General features: G+C 50.5%; 1 protein-coding gene across 2 annotated transcripts in view; it reads right to left on the minus strand.

Moving 5' to 3' along the window:
• ICE1 (interactor of little elongation complex ELL subunit 1) overlaps positions 1-16,837 on the minus strand; it is a 70,558-nt gene that overhangs the window by 13,556 nt on the left and 40,165 nt on the right. For both annotated transcript variants that reach the window (XM_018065602.1, XM_018065601.1), the window contains exons 13-15: positions 11,667-16,196; positions 10,054-10,222; positions 2,018-2,178 (exon numbers count right to left, since the gene is read on the minus strand). In XM_018065602.1, the coding sequence (XP_017921091.1) occupies positions 2,018-2,178; positions 10,054-10,222; positions 11,667-16,196 (4,860 nt within the window). The remainder of the gene's footprint in view (positions 1-2,017; positions 2,179-10,053; positions 10,223-11,666; positions 16,197-16,837) is intronic.

Consider the following 16,837-nt stretch of genomic DNA (forward strand, 5'->3'; position numbering starts at 1 on the left):
GAAAAAGACTGGAATTAATTGGTTCTTTAAAGATAAGATTTAACTTTCAGGTAACATCTATACACCCTTCTTGTATACTAAGTTTCCAATTATCTTTTCAGCCTTTTGTAACTGAAAACTGGCTTACTGCAGTGTTCGACTCTGAAGCCAACTGTTGTGTGTGTGTACTGCTAAGAGGCCGCCCGGGTCGAGCTGCCTCTGTGACGCTGCAGGTGGCAGTCTTCTCATTTTTCACCCTCTGTCTCTACTCACATCTCCTCTCATCCTGAAATCTTGAATATTTTTTGCTTTTCTCTTTTTATAGTCATTTGAACTGAGTTATCTGTTTTATCAGCATTTTTTTAAAGGCAGTGTTTTTTTTTTTCATTCTCAACTTCATTACTGTTACTTTTTAACAAAATCACATTTTTTCTTTCCTAGATTCCTTCTCAAATTTTTAATTTTCAAGATGGTTATCAAAGAACTTTGTTCCTGTGTTTAATATTGAAGACATTTAAACTATCGCAATGAGTGTGAGTCTTCCAAAAATGAGAGGTCTCTGATAATGAAGGATTCCAGATACTGTGATTTTACTTTGAGTTTCTATTTGTTCACAGACTGTCCAGAGACTGTGCATCTCAATCTCCGGGGAATTTTTATATAATTTTTAAATTATTTATGTCTAATTTTACTAAATCATTACCAGACAATTTTGAGTGTAAAATATTTACTTTTTAAAAATTAAAGTTCTTGTGTGGCCAAATTTATGACTGCTTTTGTAAATGTCATAGATATGAAAAAATAGCCTTCATTCAAGTTTACTTTTTGTGTTGTTGATTTCTGCTGTCTCTTTACTTATTTTTTGAGTATCACATCTGTTGAGTTCTGTAAGACAGAATATGAACATCTTAGACTATAACGGTATTTTCCCCTCCCAGGTATTTCTCTCTGTTTGTAAATAGCTTTGAGTTTATATTTTTATTTGACATGATACAGAAAAAATACACTTATTAAAATTCTCCCTTCTTTGTTAATCATGGCTTTTACCACCCTATCCTATCTAGCTTCAACCTGAACGGGCTGGAGGAGGAGACCCCCAGTGCACAAGCGGGAGGATTCAGCAGGGGAGGGTGCCCGGCCGGCCGGCAGGCAACCACAGAGGGCGGGACGCACGCCAGACGTGGGAGGGCTCTGCTCACGGCCAATGGAGTGCAATCAGATGGGACCTCACACAACACACTCCAGACTGTGGAGGTGGACTGATGGAAGGCTGACTGCAGACCCGCTGTTTAATACTTCCCCAACTTTCTACCCACCAAGCCCTTCCCCTTTCTTAAGAAAATTAAAGTCGAATTGACAGTAACACCAGAAAGAACTAAAAAGGAAAGCACAATGGCACAGAAACACTGTCCACAGGCGCAAGCCAGTATTTTTTTAAAAAAAGGACAGTAATACAGTCCTAAAAAAGGGCCGAACAAAGTGAAAATCAACCCGTCACTGACTTCGGTGCCTCTTCAATATCTCGTCTTATAGTTTATCACTATCAATTCAGCACCCAGCAATTCTCATTAGAGAAAGTCTATGAACAGAACACCAATCGACATATTATATTAGCACATCAGTCACTAAAGAAAATAAAGTAATAAAAGAAAGCACACAACACTCCAAAAAACTACAAATTTCATCAACTGGGAAGAAGAACAGATTACATTCAGAAAAATCATCAAAGGAAGGAGTTGGGAATCTCAATTTTCTCACCTAAGTACCACGTGTAGAAGCAGAGGTTTGCATCTTCTCGGGGCCCTTACATATGTAAGCATGGGTATGGCTCTCACCAGCGGCAAATTAGTACCCAAGATAAACTCAGCTCAGTGGACATACTTAATGAACAAAATACACAAGCTTGGACTAAAATGGTATTCTGAAGGATCTAATATGAAGAATAGTAACTCTAAAATGCTCACGAACACAAAACCAAATAAAACACTTATATAAGGTCTATGTGTGCAGTATTGCACACAATAAAGAGAAACCTCACCTTCTCCCAATTGAGGAAGGCGCGCAAACAGTTCAGAACTTCTCCCTTGGCGCGCTGCCTGGCTACCAGCTGCATCGCCTTATTTATCACCGACTGAGAGATGAATACATCATGCCACATGTTTGCAATGAACAAAGTCAATTTCTCAGACTCTGGAAAATCTATGAGAAAGAAAACAAGATAATAAACCTTCATGTCTGATTAAGTGAGTAAATTACAAAGCAAGAACATATTTAAACAATACCCCCCCCCCCGCCCCCGTGCACAGCAAGGCTGCCTACACCTGAAGAAGAGGCAGCCCCGTGAGGCCGGAGCCTCAGCTGCCTCAAATCCACTCTGTCCCTCCCACCTAACCCTCCAGTCCTCTCCCCCAGCCTCCAGCCAACTTTTCCCTTCGGCAAAGTTTCTTTAATCAAATTTGAAACCCAGCATGAGTATACACCACTGTAGAGAAGAGCAATAAACTCTAAAGCAAGCAGAGAAGGCAGACGCCCTGTCTCAAGAGTCCACATTCAGAACACTGCTACTAGACGAGTGTCCTTTCAGGCCGACCCCTTGATGGATCACAGCCTCGTTGTGGTGAAGCTGCAGGGCTACCAAGATGGATGGGTCATAGCGTAGACTACAGACAAACCACAGTCCACTGGAGAAAGGAAGGGCAACCCATCCAGGATTCTTACCATGAGAGTCCCATAACCAGTATGAAAATGCACAAAGATATGACACTGGAAGATGAGTCCCCCAGGTCGGAAGGTGTCCGATTTGCCACTGGGGGAAAGTGAAGGGCAATTACTGATAGCTCCAGAAAGGATGAAGAGGCTGGGCCAGCAGAAACAGTGCTCAGCCGCACAAGTGTCTGGTGGTGAAAGGAGAGTTCGATGCTGTAAAGAAACGACATTGTATAGGAGCCTGGAGTGTTAGGTCCATGAGTCAAAGTAAACTGGACATGTTCAGCAGGAGACGGCAAAACTGAACATGGACATCTTAGCAATCAGTGAACAAAAATGTACCAGAATGGGCAAATTCAACTCAGATGACCATTGTATCTACTACTGCGGGCAAGAATCCCTTAGAAGAAATGGAGTAGCTCTCAGAGTCAACAAGAATCCGAAATGCAGCACTTAGGTGCAATCTCAAAAACTGCAGAATGATCTCAGTTCATTTCTAAGGCAAACCATTCAGCATCACAGTGACCTGAGTCTATGCCCCAACCACTAATGCCAAAGAAACTGAAGTTGAACGGTTCTATGATGACCTACAAGACCTTCTAGACTAACACCCAAGAAGATGCCCTTTCCGTCATAGGGGATTGGAATGAAAAAGTAGGAAGTCAAGAGATACCTGTAGTAACAGGCAAGTTTGGCCTTGGAGTACAAGATGAAGGAGTGCAAAGGCTAACAGAGTGTTGCCAAGAGAAAGCACTGGGCAGAGCAAACACCCTCTTCCAACAACATAAGCGGTGACTCTACACATGGACACCACCAGATGGTCGACACCAAAATCAGATTGATTATATTGCAGCCGAAGATGGAGAAACTCTATATGGTCAGCAAAAACAAGACCTGAAGATGACTGTGGCTCAGATCATCAGCTCTATATTGCAAAATTCAGGCTCAAAATGACGACAGCAGGGAAAACCAGCAGGCCATTCAGGTATGATCTAAATCAAATCCCTTATGATTATATAGTAGAGGTGACCAATAGATGCAAGAGATTAGTGTAGGGAACTAGGTTTAAAGAAGGTTGAGAAGTGCTTGCAAACGAGACTCTCAACCAGGGCTGAACATTCTTGCAAACGAGATGTTCTGCCCAGTGTAGGGAACTAGGTTTAAGGAAGATTGAGAAGTGCTTGCAAAAACAGAAGCTTGATGTTCAATTTCTCCAACTCCAGAGCATGCTCTTATGAACTCAGCCACAGAAGCCCCTTGTCCTTTTAAAGGTCCCAAAATCCTTTTACATTTTGGATTAGCATTTTCATATGCCAATGTATCAAGCAAAATTTTTGAGATCTCATCTCGACCGACTGTCCGTTTAATAGCCACCCGAAGGCGGGCCAAAAAATCTGTATAAGGCTCATTAGGACCTTGTATAGTTTTTACAAAAGACGGTTGAGCCTGTCCAGTAGGTACCACTCTACGCCACGCCCTTAAGAAAACCTGACGCACCTGTTGCAATTCCTGATCTGTGTACTGAGCTTGTTCCCTCAAGGCTCGATATTGCCCTTTTCTCATCAACTTATCTTTTAAAGGACCTTGTGGATTTTGTTCCTCATTAATCTTAGCTTGTTTTTGGGCTTCTTCTTTCCACCAACTACGAAGCTGTAACCATTGAGATCTTTTTAAAACAGCTTGAGCTATAGATTCCCAATCAAGAGGAAGAATTAATTTAAAAGTTCCCACATTCTCTAACATTGATAATACAAAAGGAGATTGGGGACCATATTGAGAAACAGCGGCCTTAAGATCTTTAAAAAATTTATACTCCAAAGGCATATATTGCACATTAATCATTTTTGCCCGTGTATCATGCTGACGTATAATGGGAAAGAGGCGAGGTAGATCCACAAAACCTCCAGGAGGTGCTGAAAGATCATCATCATCATAGAACTTAGTAGCAGGAAATGTAAATCGCTGATTTTCTCTCCCTACCTCAGCCTTGTCGGCAGCTACTGGAAATAAGGATGCGTAGAGTGGTGCAGAGGATTTAACAGCCTTGGAAGTTCGCTTTTTATTTGATAAAACCTTCCGAAAGGCAGTAGTCATTGCCTCTACAGAATCTGAATCCTCCCCAGAACTTACATCTCTATCTGACTCAGTGGATGAATCTTTACTATTATCTGGGGGTTTGAGCGGAGGCCGAGATGAAGCCCCCCTTTCACCTTTATCTTCCTTCTCCTGACTCATAGGCACATCTTCATATAGGGGATCTTCCTTTTTAAGAGAACATGAGACGGCCTCACTATCAACAGCCATTAATTTTAAAGCCTGTGTTATAGCGCTACATAGAGTCCACAGCCTTAAAGGAATCACATTTTTTTTTTGATGCTGCCTTTTTAACTCTTTCTGCACCACTTTCCATTCCTTCAAATTCAGCTGTACTTTTGTTTGATATTGAAACCAATAACAATGCTGCTCTATAAGACAGAACAACTCACTCAAGCGGCGAGTAGACGTTTTAATTTTTATAGAATGCAGGAGCCCCTTAACCAGCTCCATATATTGTGACTTTAAAGACAGGGAATTCCCCATAGTTTTTTTTTTTCCTTTTTTCTTTTTTTTGTTCTTTTTCTCTTATTTTTCTTATTTTTTTGAAAGTCTCCCTTTTAGCGTTTTGCTTCGGGGTGCTCTCCCTTTCGGATTTTTATTTTTTCTCTTTTTTTCGAAAGTCCCCCTTTCAGCCTTTTGCTCCGCGGTGTTTACCCTTTTGGATTTTTTTTTTTTTTCTTTTTTTCGAAAGTCCCCCTTTTAGCCTTTTGCTCTGGGCTGTTTACCCTTTCGGATTTTTATTATTTTTTTCTTTTTTTCGAAAGTCCCCCTTTCAGCCTTTTGCTCCGGGGTGTTTACCCTTTTGGATTTTTATTTTTTTTTTCTTTTTCTCTATTTTTCGAAAGTCCCCCTTTTAGCCTTTTGCCCCGGGGTGCTTACCCTTTCGGTTCCGTCGGGCCCCACGTTGGGCTCCAGATGCCGGCGACGGAATGAAACACCAACACTGCAGAGTGGTTTAAATCTTTATATTTTAACCTTTGCTTCTTACAGCTGCTTTATTTTATATCCGTTCCATAACAACCTACAGGGCAAGCTGCCAAGCACTATGATTCAGAGACTATATAGTGCGCAGGCGCAGGGCGAGATAACCTTTACCTTGGCTTATTTACTGCAGCTAAGACTTTGTTTTGGGGAACTTCCTTATCAACTTAGAATCCATTTTGTCCCAAGGTCTGTTCCTTTTGAGGAATCAGAGAAACATCCTTGTGTGCAAGCAATGTTTTTTTCCCATGGGAACAAACAGGATTTTTAGCTGAACATCTCGTTTGTAAGAATGCTCAGCCCTGGTTGACAGTCTCGTCTGCAAGCACTTCTCAATCTTCCTTAAACCTAGTTCCCTACACTGGGCAGAACATCTCGTTTGCAAGAATGTTCAGCCCTGGTTGAGAGTCTCGTTTGCAAGCACTTCTCAACCTTCTTTAAACCTAGTTCCCTACACTGGGCAGAACATCTCGTTTGCAAGAATGTTCAGCCCTGGTTGAGAGTCTCGTTTGCGAGCACTTCTCAACCTTCTTTAAACCTAGTTCCCTACAGATTAGATCTGGTAGACAAAGAGTGCCTGAAGAACTACAGAAGGCGATCTGTAACACTGCACAGGAGGTGGTGACCAAAACCATCCCAAAGAAAAAGAAAATGCCAAGAAGGCAAAGGGGTTGCCTGAGGAAGCTTTACAAACAGCTAAGAGAAAAGAAAGGCAAAGGCGATAAGAGAAAAGTATACTCAACTGAATACAGAGTTCCAGAGAACAGCAAGGAGAGAGAAAGAGGTCACCTTTAACAAACAATGCAAAGCACCAGAGGAAAACAACAGAATGGGAAAGACTAGAGATCTCTTCAAGAAAATTAGAGATACCAACATTTCATGCAAGGATGGACCCGATAAAGAACACAAACGGTAAGGACCTCACAGAAGCAAAAGAGATTAAGACAAGATGGACAGAATACGCAGAGGAACTCTACAAAAAGATCTTAATGACCTGGATAACCACGATGGCGTGGTCACTAACCTAGAACCAGACATCCTAGAGCATGAAGTCAAGTGGGCCTTAGGAAGCATTACTACTAACAAAGCTAGTGGAGGTGATGGAGTTCCAGCTGAACTATTTCAAATCCTAAAAAGTGATGTGCTGCACTCGATACGTCAGCCAATTTGGAAAACTCAGCAGTGGCTACAGGACTAGAAAAGGTCAGCTTTCATTCCAATCCCAAAGAAGGGCAATGCCAAACGATGGTCAAACTACCATACAACTGTGCTCGTTTAGCAGGCTAGCAAGATTACTCTCAAAATCCTTCAAGCTAGGCTTTACCACCAGTCTAAACAAGTCAATCCGAAAGAAAATCAGTCCTGAATATTCACTGGAAGGATTGATGCTGAAGCTGAAACTCCAATAATTTAGCCACCTGATGCAAAGAACTGACTCATTGGAAAAGACTCTGATGCTAGGAAAGACTGAAGGCAGGAGGAGATGGGGACAACAGAGGATGAGATGGCTGGATGGAATCATGGACTGGATGGACATGAGTCTGAGCAAGGTTGAGAGTTCTTGATGGACAGGGAGGCCTGGTGTGCTGCAGCCCATTAGGTGGGAAAGAGTCAGACATGACTGAGAGACTGAACTGAAGCGAACTGAATGGTGAACTTCCGGAGGTACAAGCTGGGTTGGGAAAAGGCAGGGGAAACATAAATCAAATTGTCTACGTTCACTGGATTCTAGACAAACCGAATTCCAGAAAAACATCTACTTCTGCTTCACTGACTACACTAAAGCCTTTGACTATGTGGATTGCAACAAACTGGAAAATTCTTAAAGAGATGGGAATATCAGACCACCTTATCTGACTCCTGAAAAATATGTTATGTGGGTCAAGAAGCAACAATTAGAACCTTACATGGAACAATGGACTGGTTCACAATTGGGAAAGGGGTAGGAGAAGGCTGTATAGTGTCACCATGATTATTTAACCTCTATGCAGAGTACATCATGCAGAATGCCCATCTGGATTAATCACAGTATGGAATCAACACTGCCAGGAGAAATACTAACAACCTCAGATATGCATAAGATACCACTTTAATGGCAGAAAGTAAAGAGGAATTGAAGAGCCTCTTGATGAGGGTGAAAGAGGAGAGTGAAAAAGTTGGCTTAAAACTCAACATTCAAAAAACTAACATTGTGGCATCTGGTCCCATCACTGATAGCAAATAGATGGTGAAAAAGTGGAAACAGTGACAGACTTTATTTTCTTGGGCTCCAAAATTACTGCAGATGGTGACTGCAGCTATGAAACTAAAAGATGCCTGCTCCTTGGAAGGAAAGCTATAACAAACCTAGACTGTATTAAAAAGAGAAACATCACTTGGCCAACAAAGGTCAGTACAGTCAAAGCTACATTTTTTCCAGTGGTCACGTACGGATGTGAGAGCTGGACCATAAAGAAGGCTGAGCACCAAAGAATTGATGCTTTCAAACTGTGGTGCGGGAGAAGACTCTTGAGAGTCCCTTGGACTGCAAGGAGATCCAACCAGTAAATCCTAAAGAAGATCAGCCCTGAATATTCGATGGAAGGACTGATGCTGAAGCTGAAGCTCCAATTCTTTGGCCCCCTGATGGGAAAAACTGACTCACTGGAAAAGCCCCTGATGCTGGGAAAGACTGAAGGCAGAAGGAGAAGGGGACGACAGAGGATGGGATGATTAGACAGCATCACCAACTCAATGAACATGAATTTGAGCAAACTCCGGGCAACAGTCAAGGACAGGGAGGCCTGGTGCGCTGAAGCCCATGGGGTCCCAGTGTCAGACATGACCTAGCAACTGAACAATGAAGATGATAAATTAATGTTTAATTTTATAAGAAACTAAGTGTTTTCGAGTGGTTATACCAATCAACACAAATATTTGTATCCTGTTTGGCATGAAGCCGTATCTTTTTCATTTTCTCTATTTTATCTAAGGCTGCGATGTGTTTAGAAGGAGAGTAACCCAAACCATACACTCTCTGGGCTACTTTGATCTGTTAGTTGGGAAACTGCTTATCTGGTCACACTTCCTCCTGTCCCAGGAAATCACAGGCTGTTCCCTTCCCCTGGAATTCTCTCCCTCGCTTCTGTCTTCACATCAAAACTCAAAAGTCACTTTGACAAGGAAAGCATCCCCAGGCCTAAGGCTTGCTCGAAGCCACCTTCCACTGTGCCTCTCATTCATTCAATGGACACTTAGTGGGAGTACACAACACATTTTTCTGGGGAGAGGATGTAACAGGAACAAGAGAAACAAAACTGGTACTCTGACGGGATCTAGCGGAGAAGAGAGGACAAGGGAAAGGGAGCTGTCTGACCAGCACCAAGTGGAGAAAGACGCTCCCCGAGAGAGACACGGTTACAAAGATCCGCACGGGAGAGGGCACTGAGCACGTCTGAGGGAGAGACAGAGACCCAGGCGGGCCTGGCCACCCCGCGGGGCTCGCCTCCCCACCGCCCTCCACCACGGTAAACCTGCTGGGTGCTCCTATGAGGTCACGGCCAGGTGTACATCACTGCAAGGCTGTACCTGGGTCGGGTTACCATCAAAGCATTCACGCTTATGTACAACCTGTAACTATTTGCTAATAAGACAGTGACTGAAAAAATTAAGAGAAACAAAGTGGGCAACCAACACAGCAGCTTCACACACAAGTCTACACGTGGTAGGTTCATCCAGATTCAAAAACCCCAGAGCCATTATGGTGACACAAGGTTATCAGCCTCTGCAATCGAGATTAGACTCTGATACGACAATCAGTTGCATTTGCATATCACGTTGCTATTTCAACGTTTCCCTGACGACCTGATGTAAAGAATGAGGCCTGCTCTCCATTAGCAGACTGAAGGCACAGCACTGAAAGGAAAGACTCGAAGGGCAGCACTCCTCCCCACGTCTCCCTGAAACCGCTCCTGAGCCCGTGACTCCACCAGTTTCTGCTCTTTCCAGCCAGGGACACAGCAGAGCAGTTGCTGCGTCACAGTGACTCCCTCCTGTGCCAACCACGTCCGACTCCAAAGCAGCTGCACAAGCAGCAACACCAAGACGCAGTGGGGAGAGGCCCTCCCACACACAGCAGGGATGCGCGTGCTGACCTCAGTAAGCTTCAGTCACATAACTCCTCCACTGCAAACCAGGGAGACGCACAGAAGACACGCAGCAACAACTCCGCTGGAGGTCCAGAGGCACATGGAAGCAGGCCAAAGAGCAAGCCCCTGCTTCCGAGGCCAGACCGCCACCACCCCCGCGTACCTTCCTTGAGCAGGCCGTAGCAGAAGAGGCGTGCCCTCTCCAGGTCTCCCAGCTGCCGGCAGACCCCAACGTACACCCTGCAGAGCGCGTGGATGTAGCTGTGCTCCACGGACATCTTCTGACTTTTCAGCTCTGAGAGGATAGAGTGAAGCAAGCTCTCTGCTAAATGCTGAATTGGGGGAAAAAAAAACAAAGATGATGTACGTTGATATTTATCGTTAGCCTACTACGGAACAGCTACAAGCTACAAAATCAAGTCTTTGGGAAAACTGGAAAAATAAAAGGGGTACTGTCTCGGACAAAGGCCAGCTGCCACTGTGGTAAGCCAGCCCTCAGCAGGGAAGCCAGGAGGCTCTGCGGAGAAGGGGGCCCCCAGCGGGCAGACGGGCGGTTCGGCAGAGGTCAGCATGGCATGGGGCCCACAGCTGGTCCCACTCCTGATGGCCGTCACTACTGCCACTCCAACCAGCTGCCACTTTTTGGCTTTTACTAAATTAATCTGTGTGTGGAACCCACTCTAATTCTACCGCCATCCTTGTTTTCTGAACTGCAATTTACTCTATGCATTTATCCCGTCTGTGCAAGTGAACGTCACTCAGTCATGTCCAACTCTGTGACCCCATGGACTATACAGTCCATAGAAGTCTCCAGGCCAGAATACTGGAGTGGGTAGCCTTTCCCTTCTCCAGGGGATCTTTACAACCCAGGGATCGAACCCAGGTCTCCCACATTGCAGGGAGACCTTAGAATACTGGGTAACAGTTTCCTTACTCAGGTAAAGGAGTACTAAATAACCTGATACATTCAATCACGTGAAAATACATATCCTTCCAAAGTTACCTGTATTGCTCTTTATGCTTTCTGAAATGAACAGCATGTATGCCACTGTGATTCCAGGCATATACAGATACCAATACTGTTAATCCAGGGACACTGGAAGTCACCCACCCACCATCAACATGAACATGGAAGAGATAATAACCTAGGAAACTCCTAAGAAACCCCAAATGCAAACCTACACACTTCTCTCCCCACCTCCTCTTGAAACTAAGCATGTGTTCCTATTTGACTGGTGACCTGCATTAAGTGTGGGGGGAGAGAGGGGGACCCACACACTTTCTCTCAAAATTCTCAAATGTGTATGTAACACCACTGACAAAAAGGCTCTATTACAAAGCAACTGATGCTCTGAAGCAAACCATTTTGAGCCTTTAAACATGTCAGAACCAATGGGAACTGGGCACTTTAAGTCCTGACAGGCACCTTTTTTGCCCTTTAAAATTTTAACTCATCTAGTGAATACAGACTACCAAGTCTCCAATGTCTGACCACTTCTCAGATGTACAAACTGCTGGCTAGAAATAGAGCACAGGTCCTGATGCTTACAGGGGTGACTGTCCAACCCGGACAATAACCTTCTATTCAGGGGCCCCCTCGCTGGCAGGAGGCAGCCTGTGTCAGGGGACGGGACCTTCTGTTCAGGGCCTCCCTTGCTGGCGGGAGGCAGCCTGTGTCAGGGGACAGGACCTTCTGTTCAGGGCCTCCCTTGCTGGCGGGAGGCAGCCTCTGTCGGGAGACGGGCAATCCCAGCGCTTCCGAGCAGAGCCACATACCTTTTTTGTGGTGCTGAACTCGTAGACAACGTCCTTCTCCTGGTCTCGCATCACCGGCTTTGTGGAGATGTTTCCCACATACACGTGACTCCGGATGACAGGTAACAGGTCAAAGGTCGCCTCCCCGATTTTTCTCAGGGCCTCCGCAATGGCTCTCTCGGGGGACTCTGTGGTTTCTTCAGGGCTAGGGGGGGAATGCGAGGCTGGGAGAGGATGCCTGTCATCCTCTGTGCTCAGGGCTGCAGCCTGGGGGGTGTCTGTCCGGGGGCTGCGGCCCATGCCCTCCGGGGTGGGCTCTGGCTCTGGGGACCCGCTGTCCAGGCGCAGCCTCTTGGCGCTCCTCAGTGCGCTGGCAGACAGCGTCCTTTTCCCAGCCAGGTCCTGCGGAGGCCCCAGGCCTCCCGCCTTGTCGTGCTTGCCGTCGCTGCTGGAGCTACCCCCTGCCTTCACGAAGGCGGTGGAGCTGGAAGCTATGGCTTGGAAGCCTGTGATGGTGCCCACAGGCCCCGACAGACCTTTACGATCGGCCGGCGGGCCACGCGTGAGCTGGATGTTCCCTTTGAGGATGTTGAGGGTGCGGGCCCGGGCAGACAGCTCCGGGTACATGGTGTCCAGGATCTTCACAGAGTTCTCTGGGGGCGCTGCCACCGCAGGATGGGCAGGTGCAAGTGGGGGCAGGCGGCCGGGGACTGGGAGGGCGTGCTTTGGGGTTGCTGCGCAGAACTGCAGTGGAGACGACAAGACCCTGTCCCCGGCCAGCGCGGATGATGGGGATGGGGAGGCACACGGAGGAGAGCAGGCTCCTGGTTCCTCCAGCAGCGGGGACGCCACAGGAGGCGCCAGGGGCTCGGACGACGGGGACGTTGGGCAGAGTGGGGACAGTGGCGAGGAGGGGCTGGAGCTGGAGATGAGGGGAGATGCCAGCCGGGACGTCCTCGGCGGCGTGGCGATCAGGGGGGCCAGCAGCGGGGGCAGTGGGGGCCCCACCTCCTGTCGTATCTTGCTCAGCGTGTCCACGCAGCAGTCTGCAGGTGTGGACGTGTCGGCATTGGCCAGGATGGTCTGCGTGTGACTTCTCTGGGGTTTTCCGTGACCTCTGTCCCCTGAAGGCGACGGAGAGACTTCACGCTGAGTGGTTTCAACTCGGCCTGATGCCAGAGTCTTGACTGGCTTGTTGGACTGCTCTCTGTTTGAAACCTTTGATCGATTCTTGTTTTTGCCCAGTGGCTCCAGTTTCGAGTTATAATAAGTGTGATCAAACGGAGCAGTCTGCGACTCAAAGTTCTGATCATATATCTCAGAGCTGATCCTCACGCTGGGTTTAACAGGTCTGTTTCGCAAACGACTTTTATCAAAGTTACCACTCTGCCCGCTGCTTGAGATATCCTCCTGGGTTCCAGTCGCACTGTGGGCACACGGGGGCTCCTGAAGAGGTGAGCCAGGGCAACCAGCCTCTGGGGACCTCTCCACGGGAGGAACCAAAAGGAAACCAGCCGCCAGCTCTTCTGGATGAGTGGAAAGGGGGGGGTCCTCCGGGGCGTCACACAGGATCACCTGGCCCAGCTCCGGCATGAGCGCCACCCCGTTGATGATGGTCCAGTTGTCCCCTTTCTCAATGACTAGGTTCTGATCCTTGTTGAAGAGCACGTTGATGACCTCAGAGGTCACCGTGGAGATCTGACACTGGAGCCTCACCTCTTCTGGCCCCGCCCCCGGGTCAGCGGTGGGGACCGAGGGCTCCGCAGGTTCTGACTGGACCTCCTCCCTGTTGCCTGCCGGCCCGACCGTGTCCATGCGGCCCTCAGGCGTGCTTTGCGCGCGTTCACAGCCGGGTTCAGCACTGGCGGGAGAGCCACCCTGAGTGTGCGTGCCGGCCCTTGGCGTGGGCGAGGCAGTGATGGCTGTGTCCAGAGGTGGCAGTTGCTGCTGGAGGTGCTCTGCCGTAGCGCTCTCAGGCCCTCTGAGGAGCAGGAGCCCCGCAGCCTCCTCGGCCTCGCTGTCCTCCTGGCTGGTCTGCATCTCCTGCCCGAGCCTGGTGAGCACCTTGGACAGCGTCTCCAGGGAGCAGCGAGGGAGCTGAGCCCGCAAAGGACAGTCGTCTTCCTCCGACTCCACCCACTCTTCAGAGGTCTCCAGCGCTTCCTCTTCACAGAGCTGACTTCCATGCCCTTCTCCTGACGGTCTGCTGTGCTTCAAATCCTCCTTCATTCCTCTAGTCAGTGTTCCTTTGCTAGAACATTCTGAAACGGAGTCTGCTGAGCTGTAGTCTCTCAGCTGACAGCTTTCAAGAAACATGGCGACCTCGGACGTGGACAGCCTGTCCATCTCAGAGAGCGTGCTGATGTTGAAGTCCTGCAGAGCTGAGGTCAGGGAGCCCACCTCGACAGAAGGCCCAGCCTCTGCAGCCCCCGCGCCCCACCTGGGGGGCCCACTGTGCGGGTCCGGCTCAGGCTCGGTCTCTCCCTCGCTGCCGCTGGGTGCCTCACTCTCCACCTCGGTGTCGCCTCCGCCTGCCTCCCGGATGCCACTGTAACAGCACGGGGCAGTGCGTGGAGACGCGGTCTTGGCGGCGCCCAGGCCTTCAGGAGGCGTGCAGCCAGAACTCGCAGACTCCAGCTGCAGGTGTTCCTTCAGGCCATGCTGTAGGGCAGGCGGGGCCTGTGAAACCGCCAGAGCCGCCCCAGGGCACCTGACCACCTTTCCAGCAGGAAAACCTCTGGAGAGAGTCAGCTCCATGTCTGGACGTTTATCTACATCCAAGCTGGCCGTGTCCACGCCTGTGGCCAGAAGACCGGGACTCCGCTTCTGCGCCTCTTCCTGCACCGCAGCGCCCGTCACAGCGTCCCGGTTTGGGACTGGGATGTTCTCAGAAGAGAATGAGGATTTACAGTCTGTAGGATGATGAGAATTTTCTACTGGGAAAGAACCTCTTGGAGCATCAAAATCTAACCTTCCCCAGGAGGCGGGGGCTCCTGAGGGAGGGCTCCGAGCGCTGCTCTGCATGGGGGACCCCCTCTCCCTGCCACGCTGCGCTCCACACTCTGGCCAGCCAGCCCGGGTGTCACTGTGGGACGCCAGGGGCTCCGGGCGGGCAGGCTGTGCGGGACCAGGCCGTGCCTGCCTGGTGATCACTGACACCTGATTGGGCAGCACGGATGCGGGGGCCTGGGGCGCAGCAGGACTGCGGTCCTCCCCGGCAAACACGGACGCCGACCCACTGCCCTCCGAAGACCACGCGGCCCGGGGCCTGGCCTCACCGCCCCGCCGCAAGAGGTCACTGTGGTGCCAGGAAGCGCTCCTGCCAAAGCCGAAGCTGCTCCTGACCAAGCTGGACGCAGGCCCCGGCGACGCTCTGAAACCTGTCCCAGCCGGCGCGAGCTCCACCCTCAGCGCCTGCCCCGCAGCTAGCCCAATGCCGGCCGCTCCAGGGAACACCGAGCGCGGGGGGAACAGAGGCTGCGGGAGCGAGCGGGCATCGCTCAAGTCCTTCACAAAGGCTGTGCATCCCAGCGGCCCGCTCCTCTGACCAAAAGGACCAGACGCCCCCGACAGGGGACTCAGAGTCGGGAAGCTGCTCTCGAGACGGGCCCCTCCTGAGGAGCACCCCGGGGGTTCGGGGGGCACCTCCACCGCAGTCACCCTGGCAGCGGGTGCGGTCTGCTCTGAGCCGCGAGGGCGGGGAGGGCCGACGGCAGGGGAAACAGCGGGACCACCGCCATCCTCCAGCCCCGAGGGAGATGGGTGGCGGCCACAGCGAGGGGAGGCGCCTGAAGCCAAGGAGCAAGACCACGCATCTCCCAGGCCGAGCCCCCTGGCTCCCGGGGTGGGGGCCGCGCCCAAAATGCACCCCTGCGTGGCTCTTCTTTCCTTTTCCAAGGCTCTAGGCTGTCCCTGGAAATGACCAGAGGCTGACTGCTGCCCTGATTCTGAAGCAGTTCCATCAGTGAGCGTCCACCTAGCCAACTCTAACTTGGGTGATTCGATCCCTGGGACCAGCAGGGTCTTCCCATCAGGTGCCCCGGGCTCCCTGAGTGGCTGCAGGCCCAGGGCAGGGGGACGTGGGTCTGACCGACCGCGAGCCATGCCCTCCTCTTGAGCCAGGCCGCCCGACAGCATCTCAGCAGGCTCACCGCCCGGGGCTCTGGGACGTGTCCACACTGTGGGCACCAACCTGTCCTTCTGCCCGACCTCTCTGTGCCTGCCCGGCTCGTGCACAACACCCTTCTCTCTCCCACTCCCGAGCTCAGAGGACACGGTCCAGAGCTGCTCCCGAGCAAAGGTGAATGAGGCTGCGGGCCCCCTCAGGGTTGCTGCGAAGGTCCCAAAGCCGAGCGTGGTCCCCGCGCTGAGAGCCGGGGCGACCTCGCAGGTGTGGGGCCGCTCCTCCCAGGCTCCAGCTCCTTTCCTCTCTCCAGATAAGCCACAGCGGTCCTGGGCCTCAGGCGGATCTTCTTTGGCCACAGGCTCCGAGTTCCTACATGGGGCCGAGTCATAATCGCTGGAGTCAGCACCCTCTCCAAAGAAGGGTTCCTTAAAAACAAAGGAATTGTATCTGTCAGTTAAATACCACTTCAACCAACTACACAGTTACTGCTTCAATGCACTGGACACAGACACGCTCCACAAGCTTCTGAGGAAGGCAGGCCACCCCAGGCGCCCCACGGGTGGGTGGGCAGGGGTCGGGGAGCCAGCGCTCTCCCCTTCTCTCCTCAGAGAAACCCGCCAGGGCTCCGCACACGCGCACTGCTGCTCCCCGAGGAGCGTCTAGGCGCTGCTGCACTCGCAGCCGAGGGCTTGCTCTGTCCTGACTCTGAACCGTCCTCCTCAACTCGGAAGACCCACTGCCGGCAGCCGCCCAGCTGTCCTCTCTACCTCCACTCGCCCCTCCTGCCCCCTCAGCCTGGCCCGTGCTCTGGGGGCTGCCCTGCGAGCCCCTCCGTCCACACCTCTCACCGAGGCTGCACCCCAGCTGCAGTTATCCCTGGACCCTTCAAGTTCCCCTCCGTGTACGGACTACGCCCCTTCCCCGTGGCCCGTGACCTCCACGTCTGCTCCAGAAGCCCTCCGCGACTCCTGACTGCCCCTCTCGTCCTGAGACCTGCCTCCGTCACCCGGCCCCAGAGAGCCAGTGCACCACCGCCCTGCCCTCAGCCCTGTGCAGCAGAGGGATG

This window comes from Capra hircus, chromosome 20 (genome assembly GCF_001704415.2).
Source record: "Capra hircus breed San Clemente chromosome 20, ASM170441v1, whole genome shotgun sequence".
Classification (NCBI taxonomy): domain Eukaryota; kingdom Metazoa; phylum Chordata; class Mammalia; order Artiodactyla; family Bovidae; genus Capra; species Capra hircus.